The sequence below is a fragment of the Apus apus genome, chromosome 13 (assembly GCF_020740795.1).
Source record: "Apus apus isolate bApuApu2 chromosome 13, bApuApu2.pri.cur, whole genome shotgun sequence".
NCBI lineage: Eukaryota > Metazoa > Chordata > Aves > Apodiformes > Apodidae > Apus > Apus apus.
Window position 1 is genome coordinate 5,493,882 of NC_067294.1, and position 27,553 is coordinate 5,521,434.

Here is a 27,553-nt window from a genome sequence, read left to right on the forward strand (position 1 = left end):
GAAATAAAAATACAGCAACACACACTGGTATTCAAGGAAAGGATCAGCCCTATTACTGTGAGTGACAGATTTCTTGGGCTAACATCAAGTAACAGTGAAACAACTCCCAACAGAATTTGGGAGCCCACAAAACATCAAAGGAAACAGGAAAGCACAAATGAAGTGCTATGGCTGTATATGAAGTTTTGAGAGATAAATACGAAGTTCTGTGAAAACACCAGAAGACATCCAAGCTGCATGGGAGCAGAGGCAGAAACAAGAATTGCCCCTACAAGGAAAAGGATTTAGCCACAGAGAAAGGGATATAATCCATGGAACCCACACAGTGAGGTGAGGGAAAGGAAAAAGCTGCACTGCTAAAAAAGGTGGCCTTGGGGGATACATCTTTAAAATATAAAATTCACAGTACTCAAAAACACAGGGGAACACACAATTTATTCAGATACCTTAAAATTTCAGTCTGATACAGAAGAAAAATTATTGTGAAAAACAGGTCTTACATTCTAAAAGAGGCTTTTGGAAAAGCAGACACCAAGAGGAAGAGCCTTGGCATATCTTCACAGTGCTTAAAAACGGGCCTAGCTGCACATATTTTTATTTTATCTAATCAGAAAGCAAACAAGAGCACATCCAAGCTGTCAACACACAAGTGCAATCTCAAGAGTAAAATATGTTGTTTGAGATGTCCCAAAGCAAATGCTTCTGAATACAGAAAAAAACCCCTAATATTTGTCAGTTATTTAGTTATTCTAAGCAAGGCAATAATTTAATGCCAGGAATACACGTACATTTTAAAATGAGACAAGATAGCATTTTAAAAATATTTATCTTCCCGTTGCCTTTATAATACTGAAAAGGCTGAATTCTTGTCTGCCTGTAAACATTTGCTTTATGATGCCTATTTTATGTAGAACAGATGTTACTACCATGAGAAAAACCATAAAGGAGAGCAGTATATTAAACTGTTTAGCTACAATTAGGCTGTCACAGGATGTACCAGTTCAATACAGCCAGTGGAACAACTATCTATCCCAAAGCACCCAGCACATATTTGCAAAAATCACAAGTCTCTTTGCAACCCAAACCTATGCAAAACAACCTGGGAAAAAGAAAAAGCTTCTAAGATTAAAACTTGAATTGTGACTGTCTACTTGAGATGACAAAGAAGTAGATGTTCAAGTTCAGTGAGGAGCAGGCTTCTATGAATTGTGACACAGTCAATTTATGTCTGAAGAACACTCAAAACTCTTGAAGGCAGCGAAAGGCTTCAACAGAGTTTACCCTGCCAAGCTAAGGAAGGGCACAGCACTACGCCCTCTAAATATGATTGCAGCCACTTTAGTATTTTGCAAGGTACCAAACGTTGCTGTTCTGCTAATATGCATGTGATGGATGTTCAGAAAGTTCTGCTCCTTTAAGGAAAACAAGCATATGATTGAGGAGTATGATGAGAAAACCAGAAGCAGCAAGAGGAGCTTTCCAAAGATGGGTGTGACACAATCAACTTAAAAAAAAATAATTAAAGCCTAATGAGATTATTGTTGTACTAGCCTGTAGCACACTAAATCATTAAGTCCACAGGTGATTAATAATCTTATAAGCAGAAACAATCCTTCCAATGCCTGCCCTACTTCATAAAACAAATGATGCCTCAGCATAACAATCCTGTCATAATTTTACAGCAGCTTTATAACATAGCATGACCAAAAAGTTCCTAACAGAAGAGCTAAATAGCAAAGTCAGTTGAGGAAGCTATTGGGCCATATTTAGATTACAATGGCTGACACATTATTTCATAACCCAGTTGCTCTGTTCTGACGCTCAGACATTTCTTAAGGAGAAATCTGCATAAGATCAAAACAGGTAGTCACAGCTAAATCCTCCTGCTTCATTCACGAGTCCAAATCATGCTGATTTCTGTGAGATGGAGCAGATGTGCCCCTGCACATCCTCAAGTTTGACAAGGTCCATCTGTCTTTGCTACACCCAGCAGACCCTACTCAAGAAAACCAACACTTACAGTCTCTCAAAGATACAACACAGTATCAGCACGTAGAACAGAGGTGTTGGACTTCACTGCAGATAATTTCCTCTCCATCGGCCTCACCCAGAGACCTCCTTTTAATCTCCTATTGTATGTCATATGACAGTTAGCTCTGTTAGAATCATTAAAACCCTTCCATTAAGTTACAGGATGCACCCACCTCTTCTCTCAGCCTCCCACAAGTTCCTGAATCTCTGCACCATCTTGATTTTTGAAAGCAAAAATATGTTACTTGAACACTTCTGATGGGCACTAGGACAGATTCATGGCTGGGCTGGGAAGGGGGAAGCACCAGAAGGGAGAATTGATACATCTCTGGAACCAGAACTGCAGCAGAATTCACTTTAAAGTGGTAAGGACACTGGGGCTGGGGGTTTGGGTTTCTCCCTCCCCCCTCACTTTTGACTGCTTTCACATTGTATCCCATATTCCCCTTCTGTAAAAAGACTTCTGTCTTCTGGGAATGATATTTATATATATATTTTTTAATGCATGTGACCTTTTGGGTTCTTTACACTAGGGCAAAGCAATCCTAGATAAGGGAAAAGCAGACAGATGGTGCAATGACTTTACAGACATTTAACATCATGCTCTTCTCTTTTAGCAGTGCTTTTTTGCATCTACTTGCAGTAGAATTTTTAGAAATGGACATTCCACTTCAAGAATTCCGGAAGAGTAAAAGAAATGTGGTACAAAGGAGTTTATAATTTTATCATCCTCTTTCTACAATCTGTGCACAGATTTTTATTTTTTTTCCCTTTGATTCATGTGGTTTTTACAAGGCATTTACCCAAGTATTATGGTGAATAAATTGCATTTGCAGTCCTATTTAAGGAATACTTTTTACTGCTAAGGTTTTAGTATGCTAGCAAAGTTGTCCACATTTTATATTCAAACCCTGAACAAATGCAAATTAATACAAAGCAGATGGGTTACATTAGTCACTTCCCAAGTTTTGACTAGTGAAATGGTGTAATCCTAGCATGACACAACACTGAAAAAACTTGCTCATGTCACAATTTCACACATTTCTGAAATACGTAAGTCTTCCTGTCTTCAAAAGATATTTCTGCTTGTTTGAAAACAACCTTTCTTCCCATATACTCCTGAACAATGTCCAAAAACTATTACCTCAGATCCAGATTTCATGCCCAAGCACTGATTAGTGTCACATTCTTGTAGAATCAATAATATTAATGTAATGTAGACCTTACTGGTCCATTCACCAATATAAGACACACTTGGATTTTGCTAACTAAAACTCTCCATAATCTTGCAGTCTGTAACATCACCAGGTGCTAGCCAGTGGCTTCCATTTTGCCATTTCAGCAGTTCCTATTCCAAATAATGGAAGCTGGATCTGAAAAACCCAGGGATTTCTAAGGAAAGTAACCTGTGATTCTCACATATTTTCTTCTATCTACAGACAGCTTCCATCCAGATCCATCAATCTGGACAGTCATTCCAAACAAATTCAGCAAAGCACAAGAGAGAAATGGCAAGAAAGCCTTACCCAAGGACACAAAGCATTTTTCAAGCTTCATAAGCAGCATATGCATAGATCACTATCACAAATTTGATTCCACTGAATCCATAGATTTTGGGAATTACTCTGCTGCTGGAGCTTACACTTTGGATAAGAAAAAGAATATAATTACTTACAGTCTCTAACAGTCCCGGGGGCCTTTTCACTGCCACAGAACTAATTACCCTTTCAGCTGGCTATGGAAAAACGAGCCCAAGCGCTCTTATTTCAGTTGTGTATGAAGGATAAACTATGCAAAAACACTGGTAAGAAGTTCCATGAGGCACTGAGGCTGCATTAGCTTTGTAAAGGGGTTTTCCTGGCTTATCTTGAAGAGACAAGCACTCCTTTATGGTCCAGAATCTGTGCTTCAAACACATTCATCTCCACATCTCCTAAAGTGTCAAGCACCTCCATCCAGATTTTCCTGATGGATACAGCTCCAAGAAATGCAGTGGGAAACAGAATTAATGTTGCTGACATTCGTTCCCCACATTTCCAATTAGCAAATATAAACAATATAAAATGATCAGACATGTAAACTATGGTTAGACTATTGATTTGTTTTGCCTTTTGAAAAGCTTCAAATGTAATGACTCATCTTGCCTTCCTTTTAACCAATATTCCAGGATAAATTAAGAAGTTATAACAACAAGATTGCAATATACAATAAAAATAGTTTTTAGCTGTGGATTAAAAGTAGGTTTTAGTACTCCAGGGAAAGTTTTACAGTGGATTTGGTATAGAACTGAAATAATCTGCAATGCACTCTGCTGTAGCTTTCACATCAGTTCAGCTTCCAGTTAGAGAAAGAGACATTTGTGAGAAAAAGGCAAAGCAGCAGAGGAAGAGTGAGAGTGCCACAACAAAGGAGAGTGGCATTCCCATGGCGGATCTCTGCAGTCTACTCCACCCACTCTGGATTAGGGCAAGAACATGGAATTGCCATTAGATAGCAACAACTCCAAATGACCTCCTGCCTCTGACCCAGTGACCTAAAATAATCCACATAAAATGCATTCAGTTTTATCCCAGTTCACTGAAAGTACAGACCTTGCTTCCTGTGCCAGCACACTTTTTAAGCAGAGAGGCAATCAGAAATTCTGGCCTTGAAAGGAAACTTTTTTGGGAGGCAGTGTTGGCAGCTCCCTGCTGCACTACAGCTGGGAATCATCACCTTCTGCACAGACCCCAGCACAGAAACACCTTAATGCAGGGAAGGAATGCATTGCTTCTTCAGAAGTGCAGCAAAGACTGACCCTGCTGAGATGTCTGCAGCTAAAGACTTTTAAAGGTTTACCTGTATTCAGGTAAAGCCTCTGGAAAGGTATTATATTAGAAAGCATTTACATACTTCAGGAAATGTCTTTGGTACCGATACTGGAACCTAGCAACCTTATTTTGGCACTTTCTTCTAGATTTATCTTTTTCTGTTTATATTTGTTCCATATATTCTGAATACAAAATGCTAATTTCAGAGGCTTCTTTGGCTTATATTCTTTTCTTAAAATCCCAAAAAAAGTACGTATTTTAATAGAGAAATTCAATATAAAATGTAACTATTTTGTAGTTGACAGGGCTGCCTCCAGCACACACAATCAAGAAAAACACAAAGTGCTATTTTACCTGCATTTCCTTCCTATTCCCATAATTGACTATAAAGGAGAAAGCTACTACGTATTTTCTCTACCACACAAGCTCTTTTTTACAAGACAATATCTGTTCTGCTTTAAGAGAAGTAGCAAACAAAACCACTCATAAAACTGCCTTCCTGCCAGTGATATCATAGGCTAACGTAACCTGTGCTGGGAAAGATGTCCTTCATTGAGGCTGATAGAGGACATCTACAAGAATGTGTAAAACAAACTTACTTTACATGCACACAGTAATACATACAAGGATGTACACAGTGAAGATAAAAATGTTGCAAAAAAATTAATTTTTTAATTAAAAAATAGATTTTTAAAGTCCCCCAAATCCTTAAGGTCAATACCTACTTTAAAAGTCAACTTGAAGGAGCAGAGACTATTGCACAAGAAAAAGCAAGTTCTGATATTAGCAATAGAAACTGTTCATTTGACAAGGACTGATTCATGACTGACAGTTGCTATCTAGCCACCAGAAGGCATTTATATTCTGCTAAGTAATGTCTAGTGTACGAACAAATTTACATACGATTAAGTTTTCAAATGTGTGTTCGAGCATAAAATAACTTGGATAAAATACTAATCCCATAGGTGAGAACTGCTTAGTGAGCTCTTTTCATAGGGAATCACCTCTCTGCAGGTGGGCACCAGACATAAATCTGTATAATGTTTTGCTTATTTTTAGTACAGATGTTGCCTAAGCTGGTGATTGGCATTCATGCAAGTACCAAAGCAGGAAGGCGTGCAGTTCGGTGTGTGCATTATCAGCAGTTGCCACTTTCCTCTCTGCTTCATCAGGAAGACAGAATGCTACTAAGGCTTGGTACACAGCAGTATAAAAATGATGTTACAGTGCTAGAAAATGACACAAGGTCTATTTTCACCTCTCTGTGGAAAGACAATGTAGAGCCATGAACCTGGTCATCATAACACAGTTGCAAAATCGTCTTGTGAAGAAAGCATTTTTAACAGAAAAGAGAAATACTGCAGAACACTAGACAGGATATGGACGACCAGCTTGGTGGCTCACCTTCATTTTCACTTTATATCAACTCTATTTAACACATATTTAGCTGAATCAGCAGCAGAACAGCTATCAAATACACAGGATTGTCTCCCTCCTGAGCTTCAGGGATAGAAAATACTAAAAAGAAGAGATGCAGGGCAGCAGAGTATCTAACTGCCAGATAATGTGGTAATTCACAACCTAAAAAGCAGCCAAGCAGTGTTATGGTTGAAAAGGCAGGCAAAGGAAGATGCGAGAGTGCCCTGCATATGGTTAGGACTCCTTTACACACAACATTTATTTGTACAGCCTCACCAAAACATTAGTCCAAGTGGGATATAGATTCACAAACCTATTCTTGATCCTCCTATGAGTAATTCTCACCAAAGGAGATGGGAATGCTGGATCTCAAGCCCTCCCTGTGCTGGGGCTAACACCAAAGGACTAGTCTGCACCTCAGTTACACACACTTGCAGTTTTTCCATCAAGCAAACTGGAAGTTATTTATAGGAAGCTCTGCAGACTACAAATTGCTCAGGGGATCCCTTACATGACCCTACTGTCATCAAGACAAAAGCTGGGGAGCAACATCCCTCTTCATTGCAGTGTGGTGCTGAGGTGCTACTGCAGTTTTAGATAATTTTAGTCTGTTGCATAGTCTGAACAGTGAGTCCAACACTAACTTTGAGACAGTGTCTACAGCCCCAATCTATAATGGAGATCCCAATATACCAGAGGCTGAGTTTGTGCAACTATAAACCAAATACTCAAAGATAAAATACATCTCATCTCCAGTAATTACATGGTTTTTTAAGCTTGCCATTAGTAGGAGTAAATATTTGGAAGTCAACATGCTGAAGACAGTATTAGCTGGTCTTCAGAGCTAAAACACTGAGTGAACTAGAATTACCTAACAAGAGAGACACATGATTCCTTCGTTATGAAAGCACCTGCCAAATCTAACAGCATTATGAGCAAGAAGGTATTAAAATTGTGATCAAACCCATTACACAATTTAACATGTATTAGAGCAAACACTACTAGAACTGTGTTGTCAGTGGTAGCTTTTCTGCCATCACGAGGCATTCCAGCCCACAGAAGTCACAAATCTTTGCTGAACAGACTGCAGACCTTACAGTCTTAGAGGTGTCTCAAAATGAGACCAGGGCTGAAGGTTTAGGAGGGTACTACATCAGCAGAGAGAGACGTAGCAACAAACCACAAAAGGGAGGTGGTAAAACGCGTTCTGCTTGAATATGGGACTTTTTGCCTGCAGATTGCTTGCAAAAATGTCTAATCAAGGTATCCAAGATAAAAAATGGACTGTCACCAGGCTTTGAATTGCCACACAGAGGTCAAAATCTCCCTGGAAAATGCCTGTGGTGTGCAGAATTGGGAAGGTCAAACCCCACCAAATCAGAAGAAGCCACAAGACGTTTTTCTTGTAAAAAAGAAAGAAGCAACCACAGCACTTCAGTAAAATAATTCAATTCTAATTGTGTGACAATATGCAGAGCAGTAATTAGGAAATTCCAGTCTCCAAGCAACCCCCTATGTTTAAAGAAAAAGGACTGAAAATATTCTAGAAAAAGAAAACAAAAAATTAGCCAGCAGTACAGCCACCAAAAATAGAAATTTATTTTCTGATCAAGTTAAATCACTCCAAGTTGAGAAAACTTTCTGGGAAAATGAAAAAAATGTAGTTAGCAGACTTGTTTTTAACCAAGGCACATTTTTATGTATGAGGCTTTCACCAGCTAACATAAGTCACTAGTAATAGCAAAATTTTACACTTAGATAGCCCTAAAAAAGTAGAAATCCAGAATTTCTTCACTACTGTAGACCAGCAAGAGTGTAATTCTAGACAACTTACAGAGGCAATTAATCTCCAAACCACCTATGTATTGTTGATTCCTGTATGCCACTCAAGGACGTGATATAGAAAGACAACACTCTAAAGTGTCATGAAAAAAAGCAAAAGCTTGCCAAAGACCCTACTGTAACTGTTAAAAATTGAAAGTCCTCACCACAGCAGTCAGTTGAAGACACGCTACTATAAAAATTCTTCAGGCACACATGCTTTGCAAAATTCTAGACCTTCCATTCTATGTTAGCTTTTCTTCTTCAGCAAGGTTTGAAACAGATTACTCCTAAGAGCTCACAGATAGTTCCTCACTCCAAAGCACCCATATCCCCACTGCAGAGGAAAGCATTTCTCATTGGATAAAATGTATGCTAAAGGAAAATAACTTTTCAGAATTATTGGCTTGTTCACTATATTGCACACACGTAAACACCATTAGAGAACAGGCTATTCCAAATGGCATCATCTGCGTGCTGATAAGAGCTCTTTAGCCATGGTTTTTATGAGTCCTCGGGCAAAAAAAGAATGATAGTGGAAGAGATGCCATTTTATTTACCTTGATGAGTCATCGTGACAGGCTCTTCACTGGATATATTGTTGTAAATGACCACAGCTGTGGCATTATGTGACGCTGCTCGCAGGATTTTCTCTCTGAAGGTACAGTTTCCTCGCTGCAGCAACGCGATCCACTGCTTGGTGTTTGGTGGAACCTGGAATCGTGTTCGAGGGTCACAGCCCAGGCGATCTGCAACTGAAACAGGAAACGCATTCACACAGATGGCAATTTATTCCCAAGCAAGCAAGAAACTTACTCCAAGCTCTGCTGAATTGCTTCCTAGTGCATGACAGTTTTTAGCTGTCATACACTGGGAAGCCACCACCCTCTTGGTAATGAAGCATAAAGCTAACTGCATTCTTATGACAAAAAAAGTCTTTAAAAAAAAGTCTTGTGCACTAAAAGCTGTGACTATATGCCCAAGAATTAGGCTCACTAACACAGGCTATTTTTAACTCTACCACAGCTAGAACAATGAATTTACATTTGAATCAATACCTGCCTACAGGCTGAAAAACATCAGAATATGGTTCATGCGCTACAGGAATCTACAAAGCAGCTGTTGATCAGTTATTCTGGGGAGAATAACTTTCTTCCTTTCTAATGCAGTCATAAATATCACTGCAGTGGGAAGTATTACTAAACAAAGGGGGTTGTGAAAACAAGATTTCAGAGTTATCTGCTGTGTGCAGGCTACTGTAAAAAAGGACAGTATTAAAAGCTGATCTCGTGAAACGCCAGCAGCCACCACCAGCTTTTTATGTGTCCACATTTTGTCTGCAAGGAAAGGCATTCAAATTCAGAGAGAAAGAAACAGTTTTGTAAATACAGTGCCCCCAAGTTGTCAGCTAAACAGGTACTGATGGTATAAAGGAAGAGTAACAGAAATGGCAAATGCCAGATGTCTGGATTCAACAGCACACAAAACTCATTCTTTTGTCCTGGCTGATGCTGTAATGTATCCTGGAACAAGCCAAACCCACACAGAGCGATGTACAAAAGGAAGCACAAGTGCAAAGCAGAAGATAACTCCCCAGTACAGCAGCTGAAACCAATGAAAGACATTTCTGTTTACACAACTGGAAACGTGCAGCTTAGTCTCATACACTCTTCACATCATTATAGGCTTTCAGAAATTCAGAGCCAACAGTAACTTCAAACTCAAATATATTTAGCCTTTCAAACTTCAAGGGTATAAAAATCTTTGGCTACTAAAAATGGTAGGGATAAACAGTGATTTTTCAAGACAGAAACAAAAAAATGTTTACATAATAGCTCTGGAAACATTACAGATCCTAAGAGCAATTAAAAAGAAGTGTCCCATAAAACTCTCCATTTAAAGAAGTGAGTTCTTCAGCACAGACGATGAGATTTCAGAAAAAGCTCTACCACAAAAAATACCCAGTTTACCATATCAGCTGGAAACAAAATATTTTTAAGCATTCCCAGCTTAACAGAGCTCAGGTTAAAACCTATAACAAAGGAGATTCAAATACCTAAAGGATCTTTTCTGAAACAAGAAAGAAAATCTTTTGTTTGCTTGAGGGAAACTAGATGAACCTATATTGTGGCAGTCATACAGGAAGTCGTTGCATCTCTTAATTTGGACAAGAAGTGCCTCTCCCTGTTCCCCTGGAAGGAGGGTGGGGAGCCCGATAGAAGAACATCCTCTTCACAATTGTTTTTCAAGGCTGTATTAGCCATTTGAGACATGGAGGGCTATTTGCTGTATTTCTTCTGTATTTGTGTTTTTGTTGTGTACGTGGATTGGGGAAAATCTGAGATAGAGGTGCCTGAAGCTGAATTTTATAGGGTATTTTCTTCCATTGCCCTGACATTATTACTTGAATCCCTTTGGAAACTGCTAGCTAGCACTGATCCACACATCTTGTTTTGGAGCACTGGTGACAGCCATCAGGAACAGCAATGATCACAGGAGTGCACTTTCGTATCGACTGCACATCTGTAGCTTGTCTTTGTAGTCCTACATTTAAGAGAACAGTACATTTTTTTAAAGGAATCAGTCCTTTTTTGAAAATGCGATAGAACCATAACATGGCACACGAACAACCCATCTTGATGTCCTCTGTTAAGATAAAAGCAGTTTACTGTTCAATGCACAATTCCCCCAGCTCAGCACATTTTCACTTAAAAATGCAGGAGGGGGAAAGCATCAACATATTAAGATGGGAAGTTTCTCAAGCTTGAAAGCTAAAAATCCCATCTTTCCCCAGTGAAATCAGATTCAAGAATCTCAGATGTGATCCATCCTTTGGAAAACACCCTTAAATAAATGGCCACAATTCCACAGAATCTCCTCAAACTGTCAAAATTACCTCTGAAAGTAGACATCATGGCCAACCTGAATGTACTTAAAATACACAGGATGGATGAAAAGCAGTAATCCTATGGATTATTTGCAGTTTGTTTCAGTCCAACCATGCTCAAAACTAAAACAGAAAGAGAAAAGAAAAACAGCCACAAAAACAGGGTAATAAGAATGAAGAACCTATAAAAGAAGTAAAAGGCACAAGGCACCTTAAAAAGGGAGGTAGCATTCTCAGAAGCCTGCTATATCATTTAGTTTTACAAAAAATTATGTAGGTACCTTTGAATTTGTACAGCTTGAAATCTAGCTTAAAAGCCTGACAGAGAAAGTAGTAAGAGGCAACAGAAACTGCATCTGTGGGAAAAGTGGTACAAAATTTTCTACCGTGGTAGAAATCGAAGTTTCTTTCAGCTGTGGACAGAGCTACAGAATATTACTGGAGAGAGCAACAGGATTAGGAAACAAGGTATGAAGAGATAAAAGCTTTGCAGATCTAGAGCAACAAACACCACTCAAATGCATATGGCACGTTACTCCTGACAAGGTGGATTCAGAATGTCCTGATGAAAAATGATCAGCTGACAATATTACTCTAGCACTTTTTAAGCAAGACAGAAACTTTAAGGAAAACATGCTTGTTTCAGATGAACTGAGTAACTGCAAGTCACTTAATAAAAAGCCACAACCCACTTTTCTTTACACGAGCATCCTATTACATCACAGAAATGTTAAGTAATCTTTTAAACTAAATAAAACTCAGGAACAAAAGAGGAAAACCTGAGTTTTTCTGCCCTTCTTTTCAATAGACTTTATACGCTCTGAAAAGAGTCAAAGTAGTATAATCACACTCTTCTAGCACAGTGAACTGCCTAAATAAAACATCTCCTCTACACCTAACGTGCCAGGCACATCAGCTGGCACTGAGAGGGACAGATAAACGAAGTGTCAGCAAGAATCATCATCAATAGCTCTCCATTATCATGCCATCTATGCTCCATTGTCCAAAGTCCAATTAGGATCTAAAAGACCAGGGCTTGCAAGTATTACCTGGACGATGTCCACGCCAGAATGAAAAGCAACTTCACATTAAATTAAATTTATTGTAAAACGAATCACTTGCACATAAAAATATACAGTCAGAAGCTATGTCATTTTGTATTTTCAGAAGATACAAGCATACACAAAGCCATCTAATTATTTTTCACTGTAGGTGTGCTACTCTTCTGGCTTATTCGAAATAGAAGTTGTTTACATAATCTTTCCTTTCTCCATATCTACTTATATACCATGAATGTGTTGGCAAAACAACAATCTTCCATTCGAAGTGGCAGCCTGCTGGGTTAAAGAGCTACATACACTGTGGCTGTAAATATCTCCCTTCCTGCTGTAAGTCCCAACACCTCAGAAGAGCCTCTTTACAGAAGGATCAGCTGCAATTTAAGGCTCTACAGTTAGGCTGCACATTTGTTCTCAACATCAGGAGAGCTTCAGTTCCCTCTTGCAGAAGACACAGGACTGCTCAACTTGCATAGAACTGTTCCTCTTTAAGCATTTTTTTATCAATTCAAGAGACCTTCCTGCTGGACTAACGTTTGTGACAGCATTTTAGGGAGTCATGTGAAAGAAATAATTAATAAAACAACAGATCCAGCCTGTAAGAGGGACAGTCATTTTGTGACAACAAAAATGAATTTATTAGGTCAACTGTCAGAGGCTTTGTCAGAAGCAAACACCTGCCTGCATGGAAACTGTCTGCTACTTCTGAACCACAACTGGATTTCCTCTCTCTCATGTACCAGGTGCTTATGTTGCTCTTGCATTCCTTACAATGCAACTGTGACACCCCACTTCACCCACGGCTTCTGCATTGATTATCAGACTTTGTCCCCTTTTCACAGAAAAATGCCAGTGCTGTGATCTCACACCTTGGGCATTAACTATTTTATTCCACGGTTAAGTTTTGGTTTGTTTGTTTTGAATAGGGTTTTTTGTGTGTGTGTTGAGTATTATTTTAACAAACCAAAAAGGTCAGATACCTTGCCATTGATTGCATCTCAGCTAATGCTCTACTCTCTCAAGGCCAGCACCAGTTGCCAGACCTGGTCTATCTCAGATACACACACAGAAATAATTTTGAAGTCTGACCTTCAATCACTGTAATACAATAGGTGGAGAGACACCACCCATATTTTGAGGGACAGCAAGATCAAGAGACTCCTCGGGAAGGAAAGCAGCCCAGAGGAAGATGCAGTCCCATGCAGCCTGTGCCTCAAAGCATTCCCTCCCCCCAGCAGGCACTGCCCCAGCAGCTGCTGTGCAGCACACCTGCCTGGCAGAGCAGCCAGCCTTGTGAAACACATTAATTATAATCCTGTGATAAAATTTCCAGAAAAGGAATTCAGCTGGGAAATTTAGAGAAGCAACATAGCAGCACTGCTTCTCTCATTTCAAGGAAGGGTACTAGTTACTTGCTATCCCATTAGGGTTTAATACATGTAACACATACCTTTTCTTTTAACATGCTACTACTTGTGCCATTATCAATAACAGTCCTTATGCAAGCCAGTTATAATTTGCACTTTTAAAAAGCTGTGTCAACAAATTATGTACTGCAATATTTTGTTTTCAAGAGCTATTTCAAGTAATTGCTCTGACCAAAGCTGGCTTTAACATTAGGAGAAACCCTTTGAACAAGAAGCAATCTTGTTTCAGGGAAGGAGTTAAAAGAAAATCACTGAGGCTTAGAAGAGTGCTGTAATAGCTCAGATTTAATCTTGTTAGCTCAGTAAGTGTATGACAATTATGGCTATCAACTTCAATATGTAACTTCCACTTTTGGCATCAATTAATGACTACTAATTAAGCTGCATACTGAAACCAATGATAAAGGATGGATGCATGCACAAGATTTTTTTCTTCCACAATTCTATATTTATTGATGTATTTGCTTGCTGCATCTTCCTAAAGCATATTACTCTGGACCAGAAAGAAACACAAAACTGTCTGAACGTTACCTAAAGCTCAACAGTTACCAGGAAACTGTCATTTTGAGGCTTCCGCAGCTAAAAGTTGTTCACACAACATGAAGTGTCAGATGGTACAAAATGCTATAGTTACAGTACCATGCACAACATAAACCTCCAGCCCCTAACATTGTGTGAATATATTTTTTTCCTCACTTTCATGTTTTTCCAACATATTTTTCCTCAAATTCTGAGCCTCCTTGCCCAAGCGCAACCCTACTACCCCTTCAGCAGAGATCTCCCCCTTCATAAAGCCATCACCTCCCCACAAGCCCTTCAGACTCCATTCCCTTCCCCCTACACCCCCTTCTTCCTGACCTACTGGCTCAGTGAGTCGCAACATTTGCAAGTTTAGCTCTGAGTCTGCTGCTTTCACTTCCTATCAGTCCCATCTCCACTCACTGCCCTTCCTGCTTGCCCAATACCCAAAGCCAGCAGAGGTGCACACCTCCTGGCAAGGTGTGACCAGCTGTGAGGAGACTTTGAGAGCACACAAGACCGACCTTTCCAGTCCACAAATGTGTATCCAAACCAGAACGACATGCAATAACCCACACTCAGCAGTTCCAGAAAACGTCCTCTCACCGAGGAGAACATTTTTGAGGGAACTAAACCACAAAGTGCTGCAGTTTCTACAAAGAAACTGAGTTTTCAGTGGCTTCCAGCAGGGTTTGTCCCAGCACGAGGAATGTGCCTGACACCCAAAGGTGGGCACCACAAGCGGTGTCCAGCACCTGATACCAAAGATGCTCAAAAGCAGAGGTCACTGGAGCAGCACAGGGCTGAGCACTTACACAAGTACCTACTGTGGCCTGAAGTGCCTGGGTCCACAAAGTCACAACTAACAGAGTAAGGGACTGAGGGAGAAGTGCTCAGCAACCTCCTCAACTAGACAATATAAACCTGAACTAAACTATCAGAAAAGCTGCATCAGGCTGTGAAGATGCACTTCACTATTATCCTTTTATGCAGAACAAAAGGAGCATTTTTTGATAACTGGCAAGCATTCCTATCCAGAAGCTGCTTAAAATGCTCGTCTAATATGAAATTATTTCAGTCATGACAAAAGATTCACAAGTTAGAGGAAGTGAGGAACTAGAAGTGGAAGAACTGAAGAGATTAATAGAGGAACTCTGCTGCTATCAGGCATTTAATGCACTTGGAAAGGTTTGCAAACACAGGTGCTGTGACAGACAGTTGCTGGAAGGACACTTTTCACAAGTCACATTCAGAAGGGGTCACACGAATTACTGCCATATCATTTCCAGGGGAACACTGCTTTTGAAAGCCAGTATCAATTTCATACACAGGCCTATAAAAAGAACAGGGAAAGAATTTTAATACATGTATTAACATGGTAAGGTTGAATTTGATTTATGAAACTCAGCTAAAGAAAAAGGAGAAAAGATTGAATAGATCCTTTTACACTGAAACATGAAGGATGGGTAATCACAAGGGACTGGTGACTTCAAAAAGTAGAACATAAAATATTGTCCATGTTCAAGAACACAAGTCAACAAAAAACACCGCAGAGCACAACACCTAAAATCACAGGCTGTGCTGTTGCAAATGGTGTATGTTCAGCAGCAGATCCTTGGCCTTAAATTCTAAATTAGTAAATTCAATTATTTCCTTTAAGGCAATGAGTAAGGGATCTAAACACAGCATGTAAAAATGTGACATTAAGGACACTTCAGCTCTAAAACATGGAGGCCTCAGCCATTGAGGTGCTAACAGATCATGCACATTCATTGAAATTTTCAAGGGACAGCCCATGAATGGGTGAATGCTTGTCATCAGAGCAGTTTCAGAGTCAAGGTATCTTCAAACATAGTTGCTAACAGCTGGAGAGCCCTTTTCCTCTTAGGATACATGAGATCCAGGAGGATTATTTACTGCTCTAAGAGCAGAGGCCAGTGCCAGCTACTTGTGTTAAGAGCTATTAGAAAAAATAGTTTGCAAACAATTTCTACAGCAATATTAACAGGCTGATAAAAAGGCAATTACTTTCAGCAGGACAGCACTGTCTTTTATCAAACCTAGATGTAAAAAGGCAGAATAATATAAACAGAAGACTCTTAACCTTTCAAGAGCATCTTAACCAAATGCCTGAAATATTCCAGCCTTTCCTACTACATGGAATATTTTTAAGCCTCATGAAATCCACCTTGGCATAAGTCAAATCAAACATATACTATACAACAGCCTACATGGAACAATTCATGAGAACTTTAAAAGGAAGATGACTGCTGCAGTGTTTGCTTTAACAGTCTCCTGATGACAAACAGAAGGACAAAACTGAATCTCCCCAACAACTGATGGCAAACTTTTAATCACTACAGCATGTCAACGCTGCAAAACTGAGGTCTGCAATCATGTGATTGCTGCTGTGCTTTCTCACTGAAGTTGTTAATCATACAGTATTTAGTACTCTCAGGTATAAAAATGTTTTTAATGGACTGCTCAGAATTTTATTTAGCTCTTCTCCCACTATTAGCTTCCAGGAAAAGTGTTGTCAGCCATGCTCAATGTTTAGGTGCTGGAACAGGTTGCCCAGCAAGTTGTGGCTGTCCTCTCCCTGGAGGTGTTCAAGGCCAGGCTGGATGAGGCTTGTGCAGCCTGGTCTAGTGTGAGGTGTCCCTGCTCAGAGCAGGGAGGTTGGAACCTGCAGATCTTTATGGTGCCTTCCAACCTTAACCATTCTGTGATTATATGTTTTGGTGGACATCACAGAAAAAAGCAGAAAGACTTACAGAAGCAGTTTAAAAAGTAACTAATATCAGAAGTTCTCACTGACGACTAATGGAGCTAAACAAATCAAGCATTTTGATACCTTGCATATATTACAAGGCTTAAAACCCTAAAAATATCACTTGCAACAACAGTATTCTTTTAGGACAGCCTCCTGATTTCCTGTGGTGGTTGGGGGGTGTGTGCAAGTGAGGAATACCAGGAAGAAGGAGGAAAGAGCGAGTATATTTGATGACAGCTGACTCTCCTGAGCATTGTGAAGTAGGATTTGAAGCACAAATGAAAACAATTTCACAGCAGATTTGCACAACAGTTTCTGCTTTCTTCCCCTTCCATGCAAAAATATGCTGTATTAATACATTCCAGGTAACACTTTGTAAAGGTAATGAAACTGAACCTCAAAGAAACTGGCAACCACCCACTGATGCCCATACATACTAGAAGCTTATTGCAGGCCTTCTGGCAGGATGCATCTTGTTCTGAAAAAGCATCAAAATATCTTCCTGGATCTTAAGATCAGAAAGCTTTTAGTAATACAGTAGTTCTCTGTTATCAACTATTTTTAAAAAGCCTCTAAACATTCACCACTTAAGAGTCTAGTTTTAACTGACTACGTTACCTCACCTAATGAATTATTGAGAGGTTTACAGTCCAGGAGACAGGTTGGGACCACTGTGATCCCTCAAGTAGTCAATTTCTTAAATATGACAGTTTAGATCATGTCAAGAAAGGTTTTCAAAGTAAGATACTACTAAAACCACATCATTATGACTGAAGTGCTTGGTTTCACTTCAGGCAATAAGCAAGGTAACGCTTTAAAACTCAACATTCATCCAGTAACAATGAATGGACAACAGCTTCACCTAATAAAACTTATTTGGAAGCACCACAGTGTGTTCAGTACTGCAAACAGGCACATTTCAGACTGGCCATGTGAGTAACAGCTTGATGGCTGCAGTCCTGCCAAGTCAGGATGGACAGCCAGAATGGCATTTGCAAGCAACGTGCACTGAACAGTCATGACTTCATGCAGCTGCAAAAGCCACCCAGATGTGTACCCATGGCAGTGAGATAGCCATGCAGCTGTTCTGACATTCATGGCAACCCTGTAACCAAATACTGATAACTATCACTACCAGCTCTCTGTAACCAGTTTAGAAATAACACCTTCCTTGCTCAGTATGACTGGCCTACTAGGATCCATGCTGGAAGACACACTATCCTTGCTGAGCTGTTATCAAAGCCAGCACTCTCAGATCACGGAATTATTACTATTATTTTCTTTTCCTCAGGGCAGGTTCTTCTCTCTTGTCAGAGCTCTCTAGGAAGGAACTCAAAGCTCAAACAAAGGCCAACTGCCCCGCAAGGGAGGCACCCGACAGCAAGCGACGGGGGCTGCGTTACCTCCGTTGATGGGGACGGGAGCCACCAGCAGGCCCTTGACCTCCACCTTGGGGGAATCCTGCCCGTAGCGGCCGCGGTCGATCCTCAGCAGCGTGGGGCCGCCCCGCTCGGGGCTCAGCACCGTCACGTTGATGAGGGCGGTGTAATAAGCCTGGCTGGCGTTGTCGGCCCCGGCCGGCCCGACGCGGCAGTGCCAGAGCAGCAGCAGCAGGACGGAGCAGCCGCCGATCCGGTGCTGGCGAGCCCACCGACAGCTCATCTTCGACTCCGGGCGAGCCGACGGCCGTCACCGCTTGCCTCCTCCGCCGCTCCCCCGGCTCGCTCGCGGCAACGCCGAGCCTCACCCGCCCGGGTGTATTTTATCCCATCTGACAGCCCAGGAGAGGAGAAAGACCAAAAGCAGGCGGAGGGGGGAGGAGAGCACGGGCTCATGCCATGGGAGGAGCCACGGGAGTCATGGCAGGTCCCAGCCGAGTCCAATCCGCCGGCCGCGGCTCCGGGAGCGAGCCCCGCTCCGCCAGCCCCTCCGGGCGCCGCGCTCCCGCCGCCCGCCCGGCGCCGCGGGGCAGCTCCGGCCGCCTCTACCCGCGCCGGGCGAGGGGAGGAGGCGGCGCCGCAGCCCCCTCCCCGCACAGCCCCGCGTCAGCTCCGAGGAGGTCGCCGGGAGGAGCCGCCGCTGCCGCCTCAGTCGCGCTCGCACACGGTGGCGGGGCTCGCCTCGGGCTCGCCGCGCCGCCTGGCTTCCCCTCGCTGTTCGCCGCCGCTTTAGTGAGGCGGGCGGCACACCCCGCTAGCCGGGCCGGCAGTCGCAGCCGGTGGCCGCCGCTCCATGCTCGGCTCGTCCCGGGGGCAACGGGACCCCCGCGCCCTCCCGCCGCTCCCGCCGCGCTCCGCGCCCGGCGCCTCGACTGCAGCCCCGCGCCGCCTCCACTGCGCAGGCGCGCCCCGCCCCGCCACGCGGCCGGGGGGCGGGGCTGCGGCGAGGCCACGCCCACGGGGCGGGACTAACAGCTAGGCGGGACTGTGCTGCATGACGTCACTATGGGCGTGGCCGCGTGGGCGGCATGGCGGGTGCTGTGTGTGTGTGTGTCTGTGTCTGTGTCTGTGTCTGTGTCTGTGTCTGTGTCTGTCTGTGTGTCCAGCCCCGCTGCTCCAAGGAGCGCCTGGCTCTGTGACCCTCAGGGCACCATGTGTACTGGGCACATAGGGGCTCACGTGGCTCCTCAGCATCTTTCATTTTTTTGATCAGGAACCATGACCGTGAAAAATATTCCAGAGGTGGTATAAAGGCGTGTCTGAAATGGGGGGGGGGGGGGCTGTATGTGTGAAAAAGAGGTGGGGTCTGTGCGCTTAGCTCCAAAAGGGCTGTTGGGACAAGAATGGCACAACTTGCGTGTCAGGATTCGGCTGCTCCTACCCACTCACTTCTGGCATGCTGAATTGGAAGTCTGGCTGACATGGAAATGTTGTTAATAAATATTAATACCATGAAATACTGTAAAACAGTACTTGATGAATTACTCTGTCTTTAAAAACCGTCATAGATTGAAGGATTTCAGCCTCTTCATGACCAGAGAAATAACAAAATGTAATGGCCTTCTGGGATTTTGAAAGGCAAACTTAACTGGAAATTACTTACGACAAAGCAAGCAAGTACGGAGTTAGGATATTTTCTAAATTTCTGCACAAATAACTGTGCTGCTGTTCTCTTGAGACTCAAACCATTGCACGATTATGAGATACAGTCTCCCTGGTGACTTCCCCAGCTGCTCGGGAAGGCCCTCCAATGAGCCTGGTGTTTAACCTCAGCATCTTATTAAACTCTTTTGGAAGGTTTTGTGGTTTATCCGTTTGTGATGCACCTGGTCACGTACACGTGTCAGACAATGCCATCAAAGCCCAGTTGATTGATTTGAGATGGAAGAGGTGGGTCTAATCCTGCCCTTGGAGTGACCCATGCCATTCCCAAGGAAATCAGCAGGCTTGCAAACCTGCATCTCGGAGCAGAATGGACCTATGGATGAGTAGCATGTGGCTCTGTAAAATTATCTGAGACGCTGTTTGTGAAAAGCTCTATATAAATGTCAATACAATCCAGGAAACGACTTTTTCAAATTTATTTTGCCCTTCTTGGTAAATACGGAGTGTGAAACCACATGCCGTCAATGGCCCTGCAACCTTCCACCCAACCTTTCAACCCAGCCCGAGGGCAAGAATTGTAGCAAACACCCTGGGAGTACCAGAGCCTGCAGGATTCCTTGCTATTCATGCACTGACCTTCAGAGAAGAATCTCAAAGCACTGAGAAAACACCCGCTGGCCACGTTAGAAGCAAAATAGAAGCCGAGGGGCCCAGCCGGTGATTTCCCAGTTCCCTTTTCTGACTCCAAAAAGAGGCTGCTTTTCGTTTTGCCCAGCCTGGCTTCCTCTGGGCTGCATGTCTGCCGGAGACAGTCAGGCTGCAGGCTCAGCTCCCTGCCCACACGGCCCCATCCCGCATGGAGCAGGGGCCGGGAGGTTGCTCTGTGCCGCACGCGGGGCCACCAGCGGATGGGCTGGGAGGCAGGAGAGGATTTTTAGCAAGAGTGGAGCAGCTTCCAGCTCCTTATTCCCCAGATGGGCAGGTCCCTGGATGGGGAGAGTTAAACAGGCCCTTCTGGCTGCTTTTGTCAGGGGTCGAGCTGGATGAAGGGACGGTGGCGGAGAGGCTGGAGCTGAGGGGACATCTCCAGGCGTCCCCCCAGCGCGGGGCGGCTGCGCCTGTGCCGGCGGCTGCTCCTCAGGGAGACACGCCGGGGTTGGCTTTGGGTTTGTTTGGGTTTTTTCTGGGGGGGAAATGGTCATAAACCCGACGACTCAGGCCCGCCCTGGGCTTTCCTGTCAGGCCTGACGCCGCCACGGGCCGGCGCCGCCGCCATCTTCCCGCGGCCGCGCTGTGCCCCGCGCTCAGGGCGCCCCCTGCCGGCGCCGCGCGCCGCGCCACGGCGGCTCCGGGACGGGCTGGGCCGGGCACCCAGAGCCCGGGCACCCAGAGCCCCGGGCACCCAGAGCCTGGGCACCCAGAGCCTGGGCATCCAGAGCCCGGGCACCCAGAGCCCCGGCACCCAGAGCCCGGGCACCCAGAGCCCGGGCACCCAGAGCCCCGGCACCCAGAGCCCCGGCACCCAGAGCCCGGGCACCCAGAGCCCGGGCACCCAGAGCCCCGGCACCCAGAGCCCGGGCACCCAGAGCCCGGGCACCCAGAGCCCCGGCACCCAGACCCTGGGCACCCAGAGCCCGGGCACCCAGAGCCCCGGCACCCAGACCCTGGGCACCCAGAGCCCGGGCACTCAGACCCTGGGCACCCAGACCCTGGGCACTCAGAGCCCCGGCACCCAGAGCCCGGGCACCCAGAGCCCCGGCACCCAGACCCTGGGCACTCAGAGCCCGGGCACTCAGAGCCCCGGCACCCAGAGCCCCGGCGGCTCTCAGAGCCCCGGCACCCAGAGCCCCGGCACTCAGAGCCCGGGCACTCAGAGCCCCGGCACCCAGAGCCCCGGCACCCAGAGCCCCGGCACCCAGAGCCCCGGCACTCAGAGCCTGGGCACTCAGAGCCCCGGCACCCAGAGCCCCGGCACTCAGAGCCCGGGCACTCAGAGCCCGGGCACTCAGAGCCCGGGCACCCAGAGCCTGGGCACTCAGAGCCCCGGCACCCAGAGCCCCGGCACCCAGAGCCTGGGCACTCAGAGCCCGGGCACCCAGAGCCTGGGCACTCAGACCCCGGGCACCCAGAGCCCGGGCACTCAGAGCCCCGGCACCCAGAGCCCCGGCACCCAGAGCCTGGGCACTCAGACCCCGGGCACCCAGAGCCCGGGCACCCAGAGCCCCGGGCACCCAGAGCCTGGGCACTCAGACCCTGGGCACCCAGAGCTCCGGCACTCAGAGCCCGGGCACTCAGACCCCGGTCACCCAGAGCCCGGGCACCCAGACCCTGGGCACCCAGAGCCCCGGGAACCCAGAGCCCCGGGCACCCAGAGCCCCGGGCACCCAGAGCCCCGGGCACTCACACCCTGGGCACTTAGACCCCGGGCATCCAGAGCCCTGGGCACCCAGAGCCCGGGCACCCAAACCCTGGGCACCCAGACCCCGGGCACCCAGAGCCTGGGCACTCAAACCCTGGGCACCCAGAGCCCCGGCACTCAGAGCCCCAGGCACCCAGAGCCCCGGGCACTCACACCCTGGGCACTCAGACCCCGGGCACCCAGAGCCCTGAGATGGCAAGGAAGGACCTTGGACCGAGGGGAGATGGGCGGCAGGGCGAAGGGCTGAGTGCTGGGCTGCCCGTCGGCTTCTGTCAGCGCGCTGGACCCAAGCGCATCCGGCTTTGCCATGAGAAAAGAGCCGAGTTTCATCCTGGATGGAAATGCCACAAAGGCCAGCTGTTTCCTAGAGGATGCAGGGAAATGCAAAGGGAGACCAAAGTAAAAATAACAGAGCTGAAGTGTGCTAATTGTTTGGGCCAGAGTCGTGCTGCCCGGTGCTGCGTGGGGAGCAGCGAGGGCAGCAGTGACCTCCAGGAACCAGAGAGCAGCTGCCAGTTATGACTTTATTCATTTTCACATTTAGATATTACAACAAAACTCTTAATGACAAAGGATAACAAGTACTATAGGAGGAGAGGAAAGAAAGCAGTGTTCTAACTGGTTTGATATATAACCGTGAACTTCCAGAGACAAGACTCAACGTGAGTTATAAACACTCACACTCACTGGTAGGAAAAACTCACGTGCAAACACCCACACACTCATCCACAAAACACTCACTCACACAGACCACACTTTTGTACTCGCACATAACCCATATTGTAACCTACTTGCTTCGAAGGCAGCCCACTGAAACATTGACTGCTGCTGTAGCAACAACAGGTACCAGGTTAAAATATTGCCATATAAATGAAGTGTTACTTGATACATGGGTTTTTCTTCAGAGACACGTGTATTTGCAAGTAGGGGACCCAACACTTTGTTTTCATGAGGGAGGAATGTCCTCTCAATACCAACACTTTGCAAGGAAAAATGAGACTCTGCATAGAGCAGGAACAGACATTTTAAAGGAAGATGATGATAAATAGCTTAGCTTCAATGTTGAGTTCCAGTAAAAAGCCCAAACAAAACACCACAGAGAGTGCATTGTGAACAGAGCAGGCACAATCATCGAACCCTGGGTTTTAAAAATTGAAATACTCCCTTGTTGCTCTGGAAAGACAGACAACACTGTTGCCTCACATCTTCAAACCAAAACATACCAGCTTCATTTAATGCTTATGCTTATCTGGAGACCGTAAAAAAAATTGCCAGAAATAACATAAGAATGTGGGGAAGTGTATCAGGTTGGTATATTCTAATTTTAGCATACTTTTAAGAGAGTGAAGGTGCAATTGTGTCAACAGCTCTTCACTATCCCATACTGCAAATTGTTCTTCAGCAGCAGGAGTGTCTGAAGAGGGGCCAGCGTTCCGTTCATGCAATGCTGTTGGTGCAGATACAATCAGATGTGATTCCACACAACACCCCCCCCCATCATCAAGATGATGCAAAAGAGAGAAAATAAATGCCTACGGAGTTGAATTGAGTGTTCAAAACTCAGATAACACACCAGTGCTTTCCCCAGAGTGAAGCAGGGGATTGTTAAGAATGGCTCTGATGAAGTAATCCTTCTCCACAAGGATGCTTGTGAGCAGTTTACAGCTGAACCTAGAGACAAAGTGCAGCTGCCCTGGCTGGTTGGGAGTGCTGACAGCCAGCCAGGATGCTCAGATGCCTCTCTCCCCTTTCTGCTGAGTGCCTGTCCGTGCCCTGCAAGTGTCAGGCTTTGATGGTACATTTCTATCCCACACATGTGGACAAGGACTTGCAACTACTTTGGAATTGTTTTTTCAACTATTATTTAATTTATAGGCCTCTTTCTTTGGCCCTCTCTCAGATGGAGCTGCATTTCCAGCCAGAGAACTGTTTGTGAAGCACTGGAAACAAGAGACCCTGTGTGATGGATGCACATCACACCAACTGAGCAGAACTTAGCTGTCATCTGTCAGCTTCCACCCATGTGAATGCTGGTGGAGAGCCCCAGCAGCAAGGGGCACATGCAGCCTTGCTTCTGTCAAGGGAACCATCATTTCAAAAATGAGGGCAAGATGAGGGCAAGAGAACTTGGCCTGGCCTACACCCCGCTGGCTATCCTACTTCTTTGGCCTGGCTCTCCAGCATCTCCTGCCAGAGGATTCTTACCGAGTCATAACAATTACTTAAAGATGCTTAAATTTCTGGCAACTTCAGGGGACACCAGTACAAGTCAGGGAATTCATTGTCACATGCAGTTTCCAGTTCTATGTCCTGAGCCAATTTGGCTCAAGCTGGTCTGGTTTTGTGCCTCTTTTTGCCACGGAAATCACAGCCATGTCATCCTGCTAACACAAAAAGGGAGGGGAACATTGGGCACTCTGCACAGGCTTGGAGAATCTGAATGACAGGCATGCTTTTCCCATGTGCTAAATAAATCTCACTATTACACTTGTGTGGAGAACTATAAGTCTTGGGAAAGTCACCCGTAAGGACTCACAGGCTCACATCAGGAAACACATAAAACCCTCTGCTGGAAAAGAAATACAATTTGGGAAAGCGGCATGCCTGACAGGAAACACAATTTTAAAAGTCCAAACCCTTGGCTCTGTGCACAGAGGTGTGGCTCACAAGCAGAAACTCCCCAGTAATGAGATGTTCTGGTGCAAGGAGCTCTGCCAGCCATGGGCATGTGGGAGGAGAGATGGCGACAAGCTGTTCAGACGAGCCTCTTCATCCAGACTCCTTTGACGATGACGTAACCGTGCTCTGTGGCTGAGCTCTTGGGTTGTGAGCAGGATAGAAAGAAACAGGTGGGAAGTGGTGAGACAGCAGCACAGAAATCTGTAGAGAGGGGCTGAGGAAGCTCCCCAGAGCTCTGAATTCACATGGTGTCTTTCAGAAACAAAAGGCCCAAGTGATGAGGTGTTTCCACAGTAAATGTTTCTCAATCCTCCAGAGACAGGTACACCATGCTGGTCGCTCTGCAACAGAAACTGGAGGGGAGCCTGTTGGGCAGAGGGTGCCTCCTTAGAGCCAGGGAACTAAGGTGACAGGAAAGGTCGTGGTGCAGAACTGTCCATCCAGGAGAACTGAGGTTTGAACCCTAGCCAGGTGTTGCCCTCCATCAGTGATGCCAACGTACAAGCGGATGCAGCCCAGGACACCTCATTGCTGGAGCTCTGTTCCTTCCATTGTTTCCAAAACCCCTTGCAGCAACTTGAAAATAAACATTTCACTCCCTACCACTTTGATCCTTTTCCTCCCAGCAAACAAATCATTTTTACTCTAGGTTTAGAAGCCAGCTGAAATTAACACAGCTTTGCTTTAATTTCTCTCTTGAGCAACAAATGATCTCAGCGCTGCTCTGGGAAATGGGGAAGGCGAGAGCAGCAGACCTGTGAGTAACCTGCTCTCAGCACACAGTGTTGCAAAAAGAGTTGCTGTTTATCTTGCTGGAAAGACTCTAGCCATCAGCTGATGACCTACACAGCCCTAGCTATGTTGAGATAGCTAAAAAAATCCTGGTGATAAGGCAGATTGATGGATTTCCCCCCAGCAGAGATGAGAGGGGTGTGGGTGTTGCTTGCAGAGGAGATGGAGAGGCTGGCACCTACCCAGAATGAACACTGTGCTTGAACATTTATGAAGATCCCTCAGGATCTCTTAATACATCTCTTTAAATTGTCCTGCTCTCACTGCTAATCCCACTAGGGATTTCTTCCCTTTGATTCTGCTCCACAGCTCAGCAGCTGACATCATGAGGAGAGGAGGAGGAAGCAATCTAAGGAAAAACATTCAGGCTGCACACCAGGAAGAAACTGGAGACTAAGACAGATCTATTTATATCTGACCTGAAATGGGCTTTCTGAATGGGAAGCTGATGCGAGCGGAGGCTGGATGCTGGGCAGAAGGTGCTGCGGTGCTGAGCACAGGCACCCACTTGCCAGCAGGATGCATCTGTCTGAGCCACAGGGAAAAAAGAACTGTGAGGAATCAGCAGACACTCTCTCCAGTCCCCGCGCAGGGAAGCTGCACCTGGAGGTGATGCGTGGGCCATCGTGCTGTGGTTCCAAGGACATTGGTGTTCCCCATCCATTCGGGGTAGGTTCCCTGCTGGAGTTGGGCGTATGTGGAAGGAGAAGCTCTGAGTGACCCTGATGACACGCCTGGAGGGTGAGGGCAGGTGCCTCGGCAGGCGCCTCCGGGGCCTGACGCCGTTAGTACTGCTCAGAGAAGAAGGAAGTGTGGAGGGCGGAGGGACTGGCCCCCTCTCCAGGCGGGGTGCAGCTGCCGTCCTCTGAGTGTTCTGACAGCTCCCCATATTCACTGTTGTAAAAAGTCTGGCCTCCGACCTGGGACCCGTATGACGGCCGACATCTGCCCCGCAGATCCGACTGTTCCCCTGGCAGCTCTGCAGTTCGGCTGGGCCCTTTACTGCTGCGAGGGAGAGAGACACAGGAGATCAATCTGGGCACTTCTGGAAAGACTCTGTCCTGCATAGAGAGATCCCAATTTCAGGAAACACCATCTGCTAATGCACAGGGCAGAGGCAGGGTTAGGAATGGACCTATGCCTCCATTTCAAAGTGCACCAGGCCTTGTTCTAAACCTAAACACAGCCCATATGTTTTGTGAAAAATCTGCACCTAGCTCAGTGACAAAGCTATTTCACTCTTCTAGGTACCTCTGAGAAGCCCAGGGAAGTGTTTGGGCCTCACTGAGCAAGGATAGACAAGAGACATCGACCCAATTGCTTCTAGAGCTGGCAGGAGTGAGTGAAACTGATACAAACCAACAGCCAGGATGGGGGAAAGGAAACAAAGGAAGTTAATTAAGAAGATGTGGGAGGAAATGAGCAGCCCCATCTCAGTGCCTGCCAACACCAGGTGACTAGCAAGAAGTCACAAGAGCAAGGGCAGGGACACATTCAAGGAGAGGTTTAAGGGCAGTGTTTTCCAGGAGACAGGACACCAGGTAGCCCATAGTGTAGGAGACAACAGGAACATGCCTTAGGAAAAGAGGACAAGAAACAGGAGACAGTCAGATACAACAGCAGATAGGCCACAGGGCTATGGCTAAGGGAAAAGACAATGACCAGTCTGATCTGATGTTGGGGGGCAGAGGAGCTGAGGAAGAAGCTTGGGACTGGCCTTGCCTACACATAAACTGACATGGTTCACTCAACACACTGTCATGAAGACAAGGTCCCAGCCTGCTCTGGTACCAAGCAGAGATGAGTGTCCCAAGCCTAGGGCAAGGACATAACCATCTGTAGCATCCTCAGCCCCAAGAGTGCCAGCTTGGCCT

General features: G+C 45.5%; 3 protein-coding genes across 10 annotated transcripts in view; 1 reads left to right on the forward strand and 2 right to left on the reverse strand.

The window, feature by feature from the left end:
- Nucleotides 1-19,072, reverse strand: part of RNF130 (ring finger protein 130) — a 54,103-nt gene extending 35,031 nt beyond the window's left edge. For all 6 annotated transcript variants that reach the window (XM_051631004.1, XM_051631003.1, XM_051631002.1 and 3 more), the window contains exons 1-2: nucleotides 18,149-19,072; nucleotides 8,642-8,836 (exon numbers count right to left, since the gene is read on the reverse strand). In XM_051631004.1, coding sequence (XP_051486964.1) covers nucleotides 8,642-8,836; nucleotides 18,149-18,407 — 454 coding nt within the window. In that variant the 5' untranslated portion in view covers nucleotides 18,408-19,072. The remainder of the gene's footprint in view (nucleotides 1-8,641; nucleotides 8,837-18,148) is intronic.
- A 140-nt stretch (nucleotides 19,073-19,212) lies between these two features.
- LOC127390232 (spidroin-2-like) lies at nucleotides 19,213-22,455 on the forward strand. The gene is made up of 2 exons (XM_051631547.1): nucleotides 19,213-19,219; nucleotides 21,032-22,455. Exons 1-2 carry the CDS (start codon nucleotides 19,213-19,215, stop codon nucleotides 22,453-22,455), a joined length of 1,431 nt encoding a protein of 476 aa, XP_051487507.1.
- A 263-nt stretch (nucleotides 22,456-22,718) lies between these two features.
- The window catches only part of FLT4 (fms related receptor tyrosine kinase 4), a 59,867-nt gene continuing 55,032 nt past the window's right edge, over nucleotides 22,719-27,553 (reverse strand). For 2 of the 3 annotated variants that reach the window (XM_051631422.1, XM_051631421.1), the window contains exon 30: nucleotides 22,719-26,684. In XM_051631422.1, the coding sequence (XP_051487382.1) occupies nucleotides 26,465-26,684 (220 nt within the window). In that variant the 3' untranslated portion in view covers nucleotides 22,719-26,464. The remainder of the gene's footprint in view (nucleotides 26,685-27,553) is intronic. The other variant, XM_051631423.1, reaches the window with a different exon arrangement.